This window comes from Gadus morhua, chromosome 3 (genome assembly GCF_902167405.1).
Source record: "Gadus morhua chromosome 3, gadMor3.0, whole genome shotgun sequence".
Taxonomy (NCBI): domain Eukaryota; kingdom Metazoa; phylum Chordata; class Actinopteri; order Gadiformes; family Gadidae; genus Gadus; species Gadus morhua.
The window spans coordinates 4787520-4805323 of record NC_044050.1 but is presented as its reverse complement, the minus strand read 5'-3'; the positions used below and the strand labels follow the sequence as shown (position 1 = coordinate 4805323).

General features: G+C 42.2%; 1 protein-coding gene across 3 annotated transcripts in view; it reads right to left on the bottom strand.

Moving 5' to 3' along the window:
- Window positions 1–687: 687 nt before the first annotated feature.
- glra3 (glycine receptor, alpha 3) overlaps window positions 688–17804 on the bottom strand; it is a 43232-nt gene continuing 26115 nt past the window's right edge. For 2 of the 3 annotated variants that reach the window (XM_030352746.1, XM_030352747.1), the window contains exons 7-10: window positions 12807–13021; window positions 7430–7579; window positions 6410–6538; window positions 688–3502 (exon numbers count right to left, since the gene is read on the bottom strand). In XM_030352746.1, the coding sequence (XP_030208606.1) occupies window positions 3158–3502; window positions 6410–6538; window positions 7430–7579; window positions 12807–13021 (839 nt within the window). In that variant the 3' untranslated portion in view covers window positions 688–3157. The remainder of the gene's footprint in view (window positions 3503–6409; window positions 6539–7429; window positions 7580–12806; window positions 13022–17804) is intronic. The other variant, XM_030352748.1, reaches the window with a different exon arrangement.

The following is a 17804-nucleotide window of genomic DNA, read 5'->3' as shown; positions in this document are numbered from 1 at the left end:
TAGCAGCGCTGTTTTCCCGCCCTCTTCCTTTCTTCCTCCTGTTGCTCTCTCTCTCTGTCTCTCTCTCTTTTAGCCACGTGATCGTTTCCTTCCCCTTTCTATCACTCTATACAAACATATGTTTATGTGTTAGTTCCAGGCGCCTCTCAATGGCCTTCTCGAGCACGTATTAGCTCTGCTTTTGTTGCTTTTCCCTCTAACTTTTTTAAGCTGTCACATACCTCAATTAATCTCCTGAATGTCTCTTGCTTACTTCCCCCTTATGCTTCCATGGCAACAACACAAGGCTTAGTGTACGCTTTGTGTAAATACAGATAACAGCGTTCACTGCCCTGCCAGGTGGAGGTGTTTACGGACACCTCTCTCAGACCCTCGATTCTGCCATGAAACATGGAGCTAGTGTTCTGCACTTTGTTGGCACAAAATAGACAAGTTTAGTGTGCTTTCTTCAGTGCTTTAGCCGACATCACAGGAGGTCATGTATGTACTGTAGACCTGCCCCTTATGTAACCTCAAAGCACCTCACTAATAATGATAATCACAAGTATCGGTGTCTGGAGAGCAGGTGATTGGCCATTGAAACACACCTGGGAGCAACACTGTTTCTAAAACCAGGACACCGTACACAGAATGTTGGACAGAACGGTTGACGAAACACACCTACTTTAACCCACTCAACAAGTGTAAGCAATTCATCATTCTCTATGCGTTAAATATAAATGATGGTTCCTCAATCTAGCCAACCAATGGGCGTTGGAACAGGGGGCGTGGCTCTGAATCTTTTGTTACCTGACACCTTGGCTTGGACAAATAGCCCCTACTGAAGAATAGCAGGAGTAGTAATAGCAGTAGTTGTTCAATATATAATCATAATATTATTATCCATTACTACTACTACTAATTGTGTAACTGCGTTAATCTTTTAAAAGATTAACAAAAACATACAATAAATACAGGCCTTTAAACAAAATCTGAAACTGGCCCGGTTTCATGCATTACATTTATTAGTATCATCACTTGTACAAAAAAATATTTTCAATATATTCTTTACCATAGAAATATACATCTCAATACAGGATTGACTTTTGTCAAATTGTGCCACAGTGTCGAAACAACAGCAGGACCGGAGATCCACCACATGGGTAGCCAGCAGCAAAACCCCAGCACCGTTTGACACTCACTGGGCAGGAGTAACATAACTCCTCCTCCCCTCTCCCAGTCTCTCCACAGAGAGGAGGAACTGGATTGGCAGGCCTGGCTGGTTTGGCTCCCTCTATGCATGGCCTCCTGCACTTACCATCCTCGTTGAACAGAGAATGAAATAAAAGGGCATGTTGGTGGTTCATTGATATAGCTGCTCCATGATGAATGATTACTGTATTGGTGGGGATTAAGCACAACTAAACTGGGTTGAGTGATGACTGGCAATCTTAAGACAACACTGGTGTTTTTGAAGACTTGGTGTGTTTGTGTGTGTTTTTGTGTGCGTTTGTGTATTGATGCCACTGTTTAAGCATGACACAGTGGCAGTGTTACAAGGCTGAAAGGAAAAAAGATTGTTTAACAAAATAACGTATTCCTTTTAAAGAAGTCTGTCCGAGAAGGAATGAGAATGTGTTAAATGAAGACTAGTTTTCTTCTTTGTAAATCTATGGATGAACAAAAGACTGGAGTATATATACATAACTTTGTCTGTGTGTATGTTTTGTGTGTGTGTGCGCAAACGTATGCATAGCATGTGTTTTTGCCACTGGGGATGACCAAGTGGTTCACCTCTAGTCCTCAGCACAGTGAAAGACTTGGTGTTTGTAGTCCACATACCTGCAGTGAGTACATGTTATATTTTCCATTGTACAAGTCCATAATAGCACTTGTATTTAGAATCAGGGATTTCTACTTTCTGCAACCCTTAGGGAAGCATCATAGTACATCTCTCACAGTGTGAAAAGGATATTCCAAAGAACACAATGTTAAGTTGAAATTCCCATTGTTCAATGACATCGGCAGACCTCAATGTCCATTTCCATTAATTTAAATGATGCATAGGATATCCAGCTGTTACTGGGGAGAACAGCTGTTTTAGAATTAAATGTCCACATGTACTTGCTCAATAGTCCCCAACAAAACTTGTAATATGCACTGTAAATAAGCAGGGGAAAAGGTCCTTCAAAAGTAAATCAAGTGAAACAAAGCACAATGTGTTGAAGCTGTGTTTGTTGTGTAATATAACTATTGTAGAATAAGATAACTTTGACTAAGCTGCTATGAAGGCATAATGACTTGCCATAACCGGAGTCTATGTTGTTCATACATTGTGATTAGTGTGTATATCTAATTTAATTTCTTCACTCACATTAGCTGACAGATGAATAAGCCATTTCTAACAAAATCAAAAGCCCTCAAATAATTGCTCATAAATCCAACCAACAGCACTTTAACATGTATGCAAACCGTGACTCAGGGTTTGTGTGTACGTGAAACATAAGAGATGTATTCTACCGCTTCTGTCTATTAACACCAAAATGGTGAGCATGTCTGAGCATGCTTTAAATGGAGTTCCTTTATATCACTGTTTTATCTTTCCATTTATAACCATTTCCATTTTTAGCAACAAAAAATATCTTGCACACTCTAGTGCAAGATATGCAAGTATTTTTAGAAAGTAATCAGGTAGTTCCAATGTTCCTCTTCCCGATCTTCTGATAAATAAATCCCCTGTTCACCTCCGACCGCTCCCTGGGCCCCACGGAGAGGACCGCTCCGTGGGGCCCAGAGAGGACCGCTCCCTGGGCCCCAGAGAGGACCGCTCCGTGGGCCCCAGAGAGGACCGCTCCGTGTGCCCCAGAGAGGACCGCTCCCTGGGCCCCACGGAGAGGACCGCTCCCTGGGCCCCAGAGAGGACCGCTCCCTTGGCCCCAGAGAGGACCGCTCCGTGGGCCCCAGAGAGGACCACTCCGTGGGGCCCAGTGACTGGCCCTCTCTGGGGCCCACGGAGCGGTCCTCTCCGTGGGGCCCAGGGAGCGGTCCTCTCCGTGGGGCCCAGGGAGCGGTCCTCCCTGGGCCCCAGATAGGACTGCTCTCTGGGCCCCAGAGAGGGCCAGTCACTGGGCCCCAGAGAGGGCCAGTCACTGGGCCCCAGAGAGTGCCGCGCCGTGGGCTAGCGCTTGTGCACGTCCTCGTGCCTCAGGATCTTGTAGAGCACCCAGTAGAAGATGTTGAAGAAGAGGAAGGCCAGGGGGAAGCCGGCCCGCGACACCGTGTCGATCTTCTTGGCGCGGTCGATAAACAGCTTCCTCATCTGCTCGTGTGTTTTGCCGCCGGGGCCGGGGGCCGCCTTCCCCCCCGCCGCCACGGGCAGGGTGTGGGCAGCCAGGGCCGCGCTGCCTCCTGGGGTTGTTGCTATGACAACGGCACTGTTTGCGCTGCCCTTGGAAATTGACTCCTTGTGGTTGCCGTGGGCGGAGCCTGTGACGCTGCGGTGCTTGTCTCGTACCTCCTCCTCCTGTGAGGATAAACAGAATGATCATGCATGAGGCAACAAATATCTTGGTACTGTGATGTTTCTGTGGTAGTGTGTGTGTGTGTGTGTGTGTGTGTGTGTGTGTGTGTGTGTGTGTGTGTGTGTGTGTGTGTGTGTGTGTGTGTGTGTGTGTGTATGAGAAGCTTGCAACAGGATAATTGTTGTGGAAAATGGATCCTTATTCCAATAATAGTGAAGTCTGTGGAGCATAACGTTCTCTCGGACGTGTCAATCAACATCAACCGCTGCCCAGACTGAACTATACCCTTCAACGTCACGAAATGACGCAAAAACAGGATTTCACACCACTTTTCTTAGTCCTATTTTAATGACAGTGACAAAATGATATAGCTTACTATGTTGAATATCATACATGTTGAAGACATGTTTAAAAATGGTATTGGCTTCAAGAAGAATATGCCACCAAAGCAGTAAGACTCTATCAGATCTCTACTTCAACGAATTATATAATTTTGTATATTGTTTATTTTATATAATTCCTTTTATTTCAATATATATATATATTTTTGGTGTTATGCAGATCTGTAGGGAACCTGGGAGGTGACATGGGAGTAATTTTTTTTTTTATACGCACACGCTTAAGAAAATCACACGCACGCTTAAGTAAATCGCACAAACACTTAATACAGATCAGAATGTTTTTTAGTTATCCAACACCTGATAGTGTTGGTAACGACCTTTAAGGAGTTGTTTTCCTGTTTGAAATATATTATAATATGAATTTAACCACAAGAGTAGCTGCATATTTCACTTTTTAAGAATCTTTGCATTGGTAAACTGATCACCACTACTGTTCACACAATGTATTTTTGATCTTATGATCAAAGCGGTTGAGCAGTCCTGGTAAAATGACTTTGTTATGTGTGGATTCCTGTAGTGGTCTTGCATCCTAGCAGACGTGTCCACTTCCCCCATAGTATTGTAAACTACCCTGGCCCCTCCCGCCAGGCCTGGTTAGAGCCACGGCCAACCCTTAACTCTCGACCATGGTCCCTTCACCCATCTTTGTTTTGCTGATATCACACCCAAAATCCTTTGTTGTTACTGCCAACGATGTGAAAGATCCCTACAAGAATCATGTAGCCATTGTCTGTCTGAACATGCTTGGTAAAAGCTGCCACGTGTCTTCCCAGGATCATTCTCCATTAAATCAATATCGCACTGAACCCATGCAGCGCACTAAGGGATCAGCAGTAATTTGCTACGAATCATAAGTCAGTTTGCTCGCAGATAGACTCCCTTTTCTCTGAACCTTTAAATCTGTTTCATGTTTTACAACATTTCAGTTCATTTTCCTCGATGGCTTATTATTCAGCAATCTCTGGTGACCCTATAAGCAAAGAGACCGACCCAAGTTTGGGAAAACACTGCCAAAGGCCCGATAAGCTTGAGCCAGAACTAATATGGCTGTGTTCCCTTAAGCTGTCTAACTGCTGCCAACAGCCTCACTATCGGTTTGGCTTTGACCTTTGCCCTCATCCATCTTCCTTTTTGGATCACTGGTGGCAGTTCCAGATTCATTGGAAATAAATACATTTATTTCCAATGTCCAAAACCTGAATGTAGTTTGTGATACAGCCAGAATATATATTATTATATTATTTCATGGCTCAGTGAGCCGTTTGCTTATGACCTGCTTATGGACGCGTTGTGATTATATTGGTAACCAGAATCCAATGGAACAAATCACAGATCAACACTGTCCACACTGAAGGAATATGCCATGCCAATAGCATGGAGTAACACGTTTAACCTAGAGAGGGCCATCATCCTCAGCTTGACGGGCCAGCAGGTTCATTAAAACACGGCCAACTGGCTCTCTCTAGCAGCAGACGCAACATGGGCAACCCCATCAGACGATGGGACAAATTTGGGGAAAAAAACATTATCTTAAGTCCTTTAAACTACATAAATAAATTGCATTGATGTCTATTTAACTTTTGATTTCTTTATGACCTTTTGACCTCTTAATACACCTGTTTGAGTCTGCACTCAATGAATGTGGTCCTTCATTTAGTTTACATTGTGTTCTCTCTCTATAAATAAAGACTTGTTACTGGTTGCAGTTCAGGGTTGTAGGAGTGATACTTGATAAAAAAAATACTCTATACTCTATTTCCTCCTCCATTCTCCTCCACTTCCGTCTGCCCTGGATCACACCGGGAGTTATTCTAGGATGGGAGGGTTTGGATTCTTTTAAATAGATGACCTCTCTTTGAACGAGCGGCTCCCTATATAAGACAAGAAGGCTGCTTTCTCTGGGAACAGAGTAAGAGGATGCAAACACGTAGGCCTTGTGCGAGGTCATGAGCCTGTTGTCCTGCATACCAGGTCACCGCTGCTGCTGCTGCTACAACTTATGCTTGGTGTCAACATTTGTTTAACAGACAAATCGCCCTAAAAAAGGAAACTGAAAGATTTACAAACAAATAAGCAAAAATCCATCTGGAACACTCACACAGACCATCAGGTGCAGTAGAGCTACTTATGATTAATATTATATTGTTACTTGCTTATAATCAGTAGGACATGGATAATAGTCAAGGCTTTGGAACCAAGATTCATCCATGGATCAAAAAGCGCAAAGTGTATACCAAGAATGCGTTACCTTGTCTGATTCGTTCACTTTGTGTTTTTGTGTTCAATGGTACACATACTCTACACTAGGAATTAAGACGTAGGTTTTTATTATGAGCTATAACAGGAGAAATAGGATTGAGAGCAATTGACAACAACACACTGGGTGACCACCATTTATCGTAATCGTAAAATTGTTAGGACTTGCAACCCACATAATGCGGATATTCCTTCAAACAACGTCAACCCTGTTCCAGCTCACACTTTCACGCATGCACAAGATGTCATTACCCTGTGGTTGTTGGTGTAGATGTTGGTCATAGACCCATACAGTGGGCCAGGGGGCTTGAGGCCGTTGTCAGTGTTAATACGCTGTAGGGAGGCAGCCAGCTCCACAGGATCGACTGCACCTTTACTATTCTACCACCAGAGGGCAGCATGCATGCAGTGGATAGTGGATACAGCAGAGGGGGGGTCAGACACACGCACACAAACACAAACACACACACACACACACACACACACACACACACACACACACACACACACACACACACACACACACACACACACACAGACACACATACACAGATGTAAAGAAAGAACAATGGCTTCTGAATAAAACACAAGGGTGGACGATTCAGTCAATTAATGTTAATGTACCGTAAGAAAAGAGCTTGCTCCACTTTGTTTTGATTACATTTAGTTTGATTGTGGCTCAGGGTTCTCACGCATGCCATTATCCTAGAGCCAAATGCATGAGAACCATGACACTATATCAAAACACAATTGAATCACAACTAGGTGGGATGATCAGAAATTGCTGATAGCAGCTTCAATGACTAAATGACAACTATAATTTGATTTACTTAACTTTATAATTTTTGTAGTAATTATGTTTACTTTTACGAGGGATTGACAAAACCTTTTAACGTCAATTAAATTGGATGACTTGACTGAATCAGGGGTTTCTGCTGTAGTCCAACCTGGCATGCAATGGTCCATCAAATAAAGAACAACATAATCAAAGCACACGGAGATGGCTACAGCCATGCTGTGTCATGCAGACACTGGACAGTGCACACACAGGGGACGCAAGACACCTTTGCAAACCAAATTGTGAAATCTCTCTTCTTTAAAGCCGTACCAGTTGTCCTCCAAACAGGGTTAGAATCAGAGGCTGCAGTTGCACCATTACGTCTGAGGCCCTGGCTCATTGAACTCTGCACAATCTTTTGTCTGGCAATGATTAGCGTTACCCACATATGAGCCATGAGGCTGATCGTAAGAGACGTGTGCGTCCTCATTCACCTTCTGCTTGTTCTTGTGCGGCCGCCGGAAGCGGAGGAGATCCTTATGCTGCCTGGAGACAAAGTTGACGGCCGCATACTCTAACAGCGCCGAGAAGACGAAGAGAAGACACACCGCCATCCAGATGTCAATGGCCTTCACGTACGATACCTGCACACACACACACGCCGTCATGGCTGTCATCGGTCTGCTGTTATGAATGGAAGGACATGGATGCATGTGGCATTCATATGCTTAAGGTTGTGCTGCACTTACTATAGCAAAATGATAACAAATAAACTCTGAGCCCAAATTATAATTGTATACATTTCAATCCCTATTCCAGGTTGAACTAACCCTGGCATTACAGATGATCTATATATGATCTATAAATGTATATGTAAATCTCTCTCTCTCTCTCTCTCTCTCTCTCTCTCTCTCTCTCTCTCTCTCTCTCTCTCTCTCTCTCTCTCTCTCTCTCTCTCGACAATTGTTGTTGTTCAACTGGCTTGTTTTTACATTGTTAAACACAAACTGCTTTATTCCAAGCCTTTGACTGCATTTTTTTGCTATTATCTTTTATTACAAAGAATAAAAAGTAATTTTTGTAATTTATTTTATGTAACACAAGATCTCATATGTCATGCATGGCCAATCTTAGATTAGGAAAAGTGTAATTATATTGGGTTTGCAGCATACTATAATTCTGTAAATCTTTTGCGAGAGAAACATAAATAAATATTGAATATATCGACACGTTTTCTGTATTAATGATGAGGAGCCAATCTATATATAAATCTATGACTAATTTAGATACACATGCAAGGGAACGATGTCAGGGGAAGTGGTGTAAAAACAAGAAAAACAGTCATGGCACACACTCCCACTGACATACAACTTAATTTGGCGGTTATGTTATAATGGCAGTGTATGCAAGTGTGTGAGAGAGAGAAAGAATGAAAGATGGAAAGATACATTTTGATGAGATAAAGATTGTGTATGAGGCTATGAAATGAGGACCATGTAACCAACTGTTTAATGTTTAATGTTCCCTCGTGCAAAACAGACACTAGGACAACAGCAGTCTATTGCTTTTCTCAGACACACACAGACATACACGTTCATCTTAAGCACACACGTAGACGCCCACATACTCTTTTTACACAAACTGCATTTGAGCTTTACAGGATGTGTGTAGAAGCAGTGTACAATTAAATGTGGCAGTGTCTTCCAAGTCCCATTCCCTACTTGTGTTGCTGTGTGTTTCTCTGTGTGTTTCTCTGTGTGTGTGTGTGTGTGTGTGTGTGTGTGTGTGTGTGTGTGTGTGTGTGTGTGTGTGTGTGTGTGTGTGTGTGTGTGGGGCATTCAACTAAATTGGCATTCAATATTAACCCTAACCGGTTGTTGTGACTAATGTATTTGGGCAGATTTTTTAACTGCTATAGTAAGCACTACGATTGTATTCTGACTCCTGACTTTGTCTTTTCGCAGATTGTTCATGGTTCATGGCTAGGCTGCCCATAGACCCGATTACACCAGTGTCTTTGAGCGTGTTGCACTGAAACTTTTCAAGGAGTTCAAGGAAGGCAGGAATAGACCAAAATACCCTAAGGGGAGGTCATTTGCAATTCCTGAGGCTATTGTTATGGCGTATGGTCATAGCAAACAATTAATTGAGGATTGTCAAAAAATCCTGCAAAGCACCAACCTGGTACTGGTGACCATAAATAACGCAACCGTCTCCTCTTGGTGAGTTCAATTTTCTTGCTTCATATATTCCCTTCAAAAGGAAAACTTATAAATTCATAGGAACATGCATTCAAAACAAATAATGTCTAAAAAACAAAGTGAAAAACTCTTCTGATCCCCCCCCCCAATAGGCTGCTGGATCGGCAGAAGAGGGCCGACCGCGACTCTCTCCTTCAAGGTGTGGAGCTTCCTCAGCAGGTCCACATGGCAGAGGAATACCTCCTGGAGGCCCTGGACCTACCATCTGAGCCTGTTCCACATGGGCATGCAGATATGGAGTTCGATGAACCTGACAACCGTGAGGGTGAGGCGGTGATCCGGCGACGCCGACGTCAAACTCAAGTTTCCAGAGCAGACACTGGAGGGGATGATGCTTGGCCTGTTCCTTTCCCCGCTTCATCTGACCTAGCCTATTGTGAGCAGGGTCAACACCCAGGTCCTGTGTCTCAATCATTTCTGGTCGGAGCCCTCATACCAGCTGCCACCATCACCAGCAGCCTACTTTCTGAGCTGGTCCTCAAACCTGCCGCCACCACCACCTCCAGCAGCTCACTCTCAGGGCTCTTACCAGCTGCCACCAGTGCCAGATTCTCAACCTCAGGACGGGCTTTCTAACCAGCCAGATCCAGCGTCTCACAATCGCTACCGGAATGGAGATAACAAAAGACAGCCCTTGAGGATTAGGAGCGAGAGATGAGAGATGAGCCCCCGAAGAAGCGTCAAAGAAAGGAAAGCGACCACTACCAATGCAAAATGTGTGGTAAGGCAAAAAGCAAACTTACTGGCCACACACCGCTAAGGGGGAAATGGTACTGTCCAGCATCTGGAAAGACCATTGAAGAGTGGAAAGGCTCCTTGTTAAAATGTTAATGTGTACATTTGCTTTTAAGATATTTTGATTAGTGTTAAATCGTTTGTTTTAAGTGTTAAATCATTTGTAAAAAAAAGTTCAAACAGTTGCAAATTCACAAAATTCATATAGTTGCATTCTGCAACTCTAATAAAACAACAACAAAAACAACTCTTGTGGTGTAATAGCAACACAGGCATCCTTTGGGTGGAAGATTCCAGGTGTGAATCCTGACAAGAGTGTGCAACTTGTTGTAAATGAATTAAAAAATGGTAGTGTCAATAATAATGGAATAATAATATAATAAATAAATACCTAATATAACAATAATAGAAAAACAAGTAATTATGTTTGTGATATAACTTCTGATAGCATAAGAATTTAAGCTGAATTTTTCTGATATTTTAATTTCTTTCTCCTTTTCTTTTTCTCTTTTCACCCCTTTCTCCTCTTTCATTTTTTTCTTTCCTAGCAGTCCCTTTTGCCCCATCTTTGGCCGGGTGGTTAAGGTGATGGACTAGAAATCCATTAGGATCTTCCCGTGCATGTTCGAATCCTTATGAATATCTATCTCCAGTCTATACACTGTCCTCGAAGAAATTACAGACTTCACGTGAACATGGTTCCTAATTGGCTGTAAAAAATAAGTTTCTATTTTATATTCTATTCCATGTTTCTATTCCTCTGTACATTGAGTGGTTCCGATTGTTAAAACTGTCAGTATGAGGTGACAGTATGTGGTGACGTCATGATGATTTTGATAATAGAGTCGTGGCCGAGTGGTTAAGGCGACGGACTAGAAATCCATTTGGGTCGAATCCTGCCGACAACAAAATACTTATTGTAGAAGTGAATATCTTACTGCATATTCAATACAACATTTTACTATACTATGTTACAGCTCACCAGAGCAAACAGGTTACATCTCACAATAACCAGCTTGATAGGGTATGAAGATAGTGCCTTTGGAGAATAGATAGATTTTTCACTGCGTTATCCTGAGGGAAAAGAATCGGGACAGGTCAGACCACAATACTAAAAGTATAGAATAAATCAGGACTTGTTTAAGGCATTTGATTTGCATTGATCAAGCAAACTGAATAAAACTAACTTAGTCTCGGACCTAGTTAGATAAATAAGATTAATAAAAGAAATAAGTATTTGGTGAGACATTTAAACAAGATAGAATATGAAATGATATTAATAATGATAAATAGTGTATGCAGATCTAAAATGGGAAGAGACATGAGAGACATGGGACTGGACCAGTGCTGTCCATTGGACCAGTGCTGTCCATTGGACCAGTGCTGTCCATTGGACCAGTGTTTTCCATTGGACCAGTGCTTTCCATTGGACCAGTGTTTTGTTGTCCATTGGACCAGTGTTGTCCATTCGATGAGTGCTGTCAATTGGACCAGTGCTGTCCATTGGATCAGCGTTGTCCATTGGACCAGTGTTGTGTTGTCCATTGGACCAGTGCTGTCCATTGGACCAGTGCTGTCCATTGGACCTGTGCTGTCCATTGGACCAGTGTTTGTGACGCTATACAACACAAGGGCGAGGAAGGAATTGATCTGGTAGAGCGTCTTGGCCGTACCGATGGCAACATGAGAGCAGACTCTGTACCAAGACGCCATGCCGTGCACGCATGGGATGAACCTTTATCAGAATTGCTACACTGTGAGTCAGGCAGCCATGGAGATGACCTCAGAGAGGGGGAAAAATAAAAGGAGGAAGCCTTTACGAGGAGGCTTCAACCTACTCAAAGACAGGCCCTTGGGGACCACAAGCCTGTCCCATCAGGGACCTAGGGGCCTGTCAGGAGGGATCAGGAATGTTCCATGGAGGGGCCCGAGGGCGGGGACACCAGAGAGCAGAGGTCGGGGGGGCAGACACCTGAGGCATGCTACTGCTGCAGCGCCACAGGCAAGAGATTGTTGACAAATAGAGAAGGAGGACAATGTAGTGAGAGGCTGGCATTTTGACCAACCCTTGATTAAGGGCTGTTCGATTATGGAAAAAATCATAATCACGATTATTTTGGTCAATATTGAATTCACGATTATTTTTGAGTTTGAAAACATGATGTATTTATTCAGCATGTCTCTCCCAAAAACACTTTTTAACTGAGAACTTTAAAATTTAGCCTTAAAAAAATACACATAACGGTCAAAAAGAAAATGTTCAAATCTAAAATAATGTACAGATATGTTTGATCTCGAAATCGAGATCGAAATCCGACTAATCGCTCAGCCCTACCTTGATAAAACATCCTCGAAGAGGAAGAGACCGCAGGGCATCTGTACTGACCCAACGCAGCAGCAGGCCTGGTCCATGGAGAGGGTGGATGCACCAGGACACCACCACAAATCCCGGGGTAGGTAAGCTTTGCGTCAGAATGTCCAAAGTTACCCCATCCAAATGATTGTTGTTGTGTGTTTCCCAACAGCATCACGTGACCTGATCAGCGACCTTCCTTCCTCCCTCTCTCACTCCCTTATGAGAGGGAAAGCATGGCTGTAGTGGAGTGGAGTGGTGGAGGTCTCTTGTGTCAACTGCCTCTACTGAAGTTTAGACCAATCACCTGTGACAGGAAGCCTTGGCTGAAGGTAAACCCTCCTTTAGCTCATCCCTGTGTTTTCAATCAGACACTGATCTGCAAATGACCACTGCTGTTATCGGCCATGAATTGTAGTGAAATAGTATACCAACAAGTTGACAACAAACAAACCAAACCCATAGTGGTGACTCCGAAACCCGTTCCCCAGGATGCTCCTCGGACCGGCCAGAGAGGCTCACCTTGGGCAGAGAGGTCCTGGAGCCGGAGCTCTGGGTCGTCATGGTGAGCACGGTGGTGATGCCCAGGGCCACCCTGGCGGGCGCGGCATCCATGTTGATCCAGAAGGAAACCCAGGACAGGATGACGATGAGCAGAGAGGGGATGTACATCTGGATCAGGTAGTAGCCCATCTGCCGCTCCAGGTGGAACCGCACCTCAATGCAGGTGAATTTACCTGAAGGTGGATAGATAGACAGGTGATGCATGGATAGATGGATGGAGCCATATATATACAGAGAGATAGTTCAGTGAGAAGAGAAAATAAATATTTTAAGTAACGCAACTACATTATTTATTAATGTATTCATTTATTGATAATTTATATTTTGCCTCAAAATTTGGCAACTTTTTTATTTATCTAAAGCCGAGTTTCCACCGCAGACATTGACATAGGAACGAAGACATTTGGAGGAAATAGGGTCTGAATGAAGTCACACATTGTTTTACCCCCAGAAGGTCCCTGCTCGGGGGAAGTCACTTCCAAAGGTACAGTTTGCAGCGCTAAACATCTCTGATTGGTTGAGTTCTCGAAGCATTTTATTTCAACATCTGCAGCCGCAAAGTGAAAGTTTTTTAGTTCATTTCAACCTGCAGTACGTCACACAGTCCTATTATTGCATCCAATGCTGTTCACTACATTCATATAATTATCGCTTTCTGTTATCTCGATAGCAGTCGGCGCTACAACCAATGTTTAGTTGCACTGCGGTACGTGAATAAAGGTTGCTTTTGATAACGTGACCATGTGCAGTTTATAGCAACAGTTCTGTTTAGGAAACCAACTTCCTACGAAAGAGTCATTTTTAGATATCAAATGAACAAGGAAAAAAAAAAAAGAATAAATATTGAATCCTCTAAATACATAGGACATTTTGATGTCAGTACGGAACACACATTTGTATTCACCGGATATATGAGATCAAGGGTGTCATCAGTTTTTTTTACTGTCTTGATTCTTATTGGAAAGGCTGCATATTCTCATCATATCTGATTCTGTTGGTCTGACTTTTCTCTGAACACGCAGTCGCCTCAACGTAGTCATGAGCCTTTATGGTTCTGCATCGGGTTTACGTGTCGCTATGCATTTCCACGTTAAAGAGAGAACAAATAGTTGGTCTTTGTCTGTGCATGCTATTACTTTACAATTGGTCTACTACTAGAAGTTTTGATTATGGTATGGATTCTAGAAACTTGAAAGCTGAATACAACTCACACAATGTGCAACAAAAACAGAAGAAAGGCTGCTAGTTGGTCGTCGTAGTCTAGCCTATTTTTACATGGAAAGCATATTGCCGGAAATTATGAATTTTTGGGTTGCGCACGTAGGACCTTGCGGTGGACGCAAGGAGGGTCCGCAAGGACGTAAGGGGTCCGTAACCCCCTTGTGTTGCGACAAACGCACACGCACACACACGCACGCACGCACGCACACACACACACAATATCTGTTCATATTAATCATGTGTTTTTTTCATGGTTTAAAACATGCATGGTTTCCTAAAAAGGGAAAAGCAATCGTACACCAAGAAGTTCCAAAAAAATAAATAATGATAATTGTAATTCAACAAAATATAAAATAAAAGTGTGAGAGAATGCCTTTGTATGCCACCCAGATCCCCCTTTACCTCATAGTTAAACATCATACAATTCTTAATACTATCATAATAAGATAATGAGATGTTTTAAGTAGAATATCTTTAAAAAATTGCTATATAAAACATGTACTAATTATACATTAATTGTAATTGTTTATGAGAATAGTCTGAATAAAGTGGAAGCCATTATGTCATGAATCATATGTTTCCATCCCAGCAGAAAGCTTTGTGTCTGAGCTCTGTCAAGTATGGCTGTTGAAGCTGATAGACAACATGAATGAACTGAAGGCATGTCATCGCGTCACACTTGTGATGTCTCATGGTGTTCGGCAGATGGGAGGTGGAAGCCCGAAAGGATACATGTTTTCATTCAGGATAATGAACTACGCCAGCTGTCCCCTGACTGGATAACAAGGTCACATTTGCGCCACTGAATCTTGTTACAAAGAAGAATGTAAATTACTTTAAAAAGATTATTCTCCTATTATCTGTGTTTTGTAAATTATAACGGTTGCTTTCCCTTTAGAAAACCTATATTTGCAGGACTTAATCTGCAACATCTTTTAATAACCGGAAACTAGAGCAGTTATTGTTTTGGTTGGCATGCTGAAAGCAGAGTTCATTAAAAAGTGATAGCGCTTCAAGCTCAGAGCGGAGTGGTTATTATGAGGATAATCCTAATTTGCTGCTGCAGTAGCACAGGACACACATTACACACTCTGCTTTCATCCAATCCCCCTACCACAATACTGCCAAGCAAACACAAATGCACACACGCATGACCGTACACACACACACACACAAACACACACACACACACACGTTATCTCTCCTTCTCTATCGTTGTTTGCAATAGCTTTAGGATGAATAGGCATATCAAGTTCAGCTGCTACAGCCCAGCGTTCTGGTCATCATCTGGTAATGTGTGTTACAAAGTCATCCATAGTCAACAAATATATACAAATATTACATGAAGCAATTTGATCGAGAAGAAGTAATACACAACATATGACAGCGTTCTATAATTAAACATATCCAACCACATCATATCCAATATCTGATAATAAGGCCAACCTCTATGTGTAACCAAATGACTTTTGTGTAACTCTGTACGGTGTCCTTGAGTGCAGAGAAAGGCGCCTTTAAATAAAATTATTATTAATATTATTATTATAACCAGCAAATACACACTACTCTGATGTATTATAGTAGCGGATCGAAATTAGTAAAATAATACCAAATCAACCCATGAAAGCAAAAGTATCAGACACATTAATGTTATGAGAGACTTTTGTCTTCTGATGACACTTCCGTGAAAAAGGGTCTATTAAAGATGACAACCTAATTGCCTGACTCCATCTAGCCTATTAGACTTGTAGTTTACTCTGTCACCCCTATGTTTGCACTACAGCATATCTTAATTAGCAAAACTTAGCAAGCACTTAAGAATTATTGTAACTTTGTTGCATTTATAAAGGAGTAGTAAATATTGTATTCATGGGGAATCAGGTATAAATGATGGTGAGAAAAATGGTTTATATGATTATTCATAAAGCATACATTTATTATTTACAATTATTTTCATTGTGTTACTAATGCTTCAGAAAAACGTAATAATGCTGCAAATCATGATTATTTCAGGTAGTTAAAAACCATCGGTCAGTCTTTTGTGTGAGCTCATCTAAATCGAGGATCATAATTACTACTAGGGATGCACAATTCCGGATTTATCGTGGCCGATACCAATACTGGTTGCCAATTTTGCCCAAAATTGTTCAGCTATGTCACAAATTTCTTTAAAACTGGGGCATCCAGGTTTATGAACCCAGTGAGGCCACACAGACCCAAAATAAAACCTAGTGCTATAATATGAACGATAATAATTTAAACAATGATTAGAAAGATGGTAAAACACCCGCGGCTGCAACAAAAGATATACAGCCCTCTACAATCAAAGCCTTAATTTTTAATCTACAAAAAAGCTCTCAAATGTCCTTCAGTTTGTCAACTCAACAGCCCATGCAAGTGTTTATCACCGGGAGCATATACTTTTCATTCCATGTCGATTGTGATTTATTGAAAGTTTTTGAGTCATGTGATCAATCCTTGTATTAGCAAATTTCCGCATGTTAAGAGCAGAAACCGTCTGGTTCTGGCTGATGGCCGGTCAACCGGTTCGCCCCTACTTACTATTTAAAGGGGACATATTATAAAAACAACACTTTTCCTAAGATTTGGGGTGTTATTTTGGGTCTCTGGTGCTCCCACACGAATACAAACTTTGAGAAAAGTCTGTACATGTTTGTTAAATGAGATATGCAATTTCTGAAAGTACCCCACCTACCTTTACCAAACGAGCAAGTCAGTTTCGGCGCCCCCTTCTACGTAGGAAGGGGGCACATTTGAATATTACCTCCCACTTCCCCACCCCCCTCCAATCAGAGCATAGCTAAGATTTTGTGGATCAGCGGACGAGCGCTGGGCAGACATGTTCGCACATTAAGGAAGCAGGGGATATTGCATACAAAAATAGAGGTCTAATTTTTCAGTTTGCCATGTGACTGCCTGGCAGGGAGTCTGGCGGAGCTACCGGACTGCCGCCGAAGCTCTGGCGGCAGTCCGGTAGCTCCGGCGGGGGGAGCTCGGCAGCTCAGCTCCGGGAGTACAATCCCTTTCTCCTCCATGTCGCGGCTCAATGTGAAGAAAAATAATATTTTTGCCGTGACGAGATTAAAGTCGACAAATCGACTTTAAAGTCAACATGTCAACATTAAACTCGAAATGTCGAGAATAAAGTTGAAATGTCATGTCGACTTTAATCTCGACATGTCGAGATTAAACTCGAAATGTCGAGAATAAAGTTGAAATATTATGTCAACTTTAATCTCGATTTGTCGACTTTAAAGTCGACATTAAACTGGAAATGTCGAGAATACAGTTGAAATTAGTTGGGAGAGATAGCAACCGCTCTACAGTGCCTGCACTCAATCCAATGGCTTGTGTAGATAATTTGGTAAAATTGTATTTCAGAATCGGGTTTAACAATAAAGAGATCCTTGCTGTTTTAGCGCAGAACCACAGTGTGGTGATTAGTGTAAGGATGCTGAAAAGGTTGTGCAGAAAACTTAGTCTGTTCAGGAGGAGAACCTGAACAGACGTGTTATTACTCGACGTGTCGACTTTAATCTCTTCACGGCAAAAAAAAAGAAGTTCTTCATGTGTGGCCCTAATACTCCGTCGTACATACCAGAGACGTCAGACGCAGTCTTTATGATTCATAATAACATCCGAGGCGCACATAGCTTTTGGCCGTGATATTAGATATAATATTATATAATTAAATACCTATATATTATATAATAA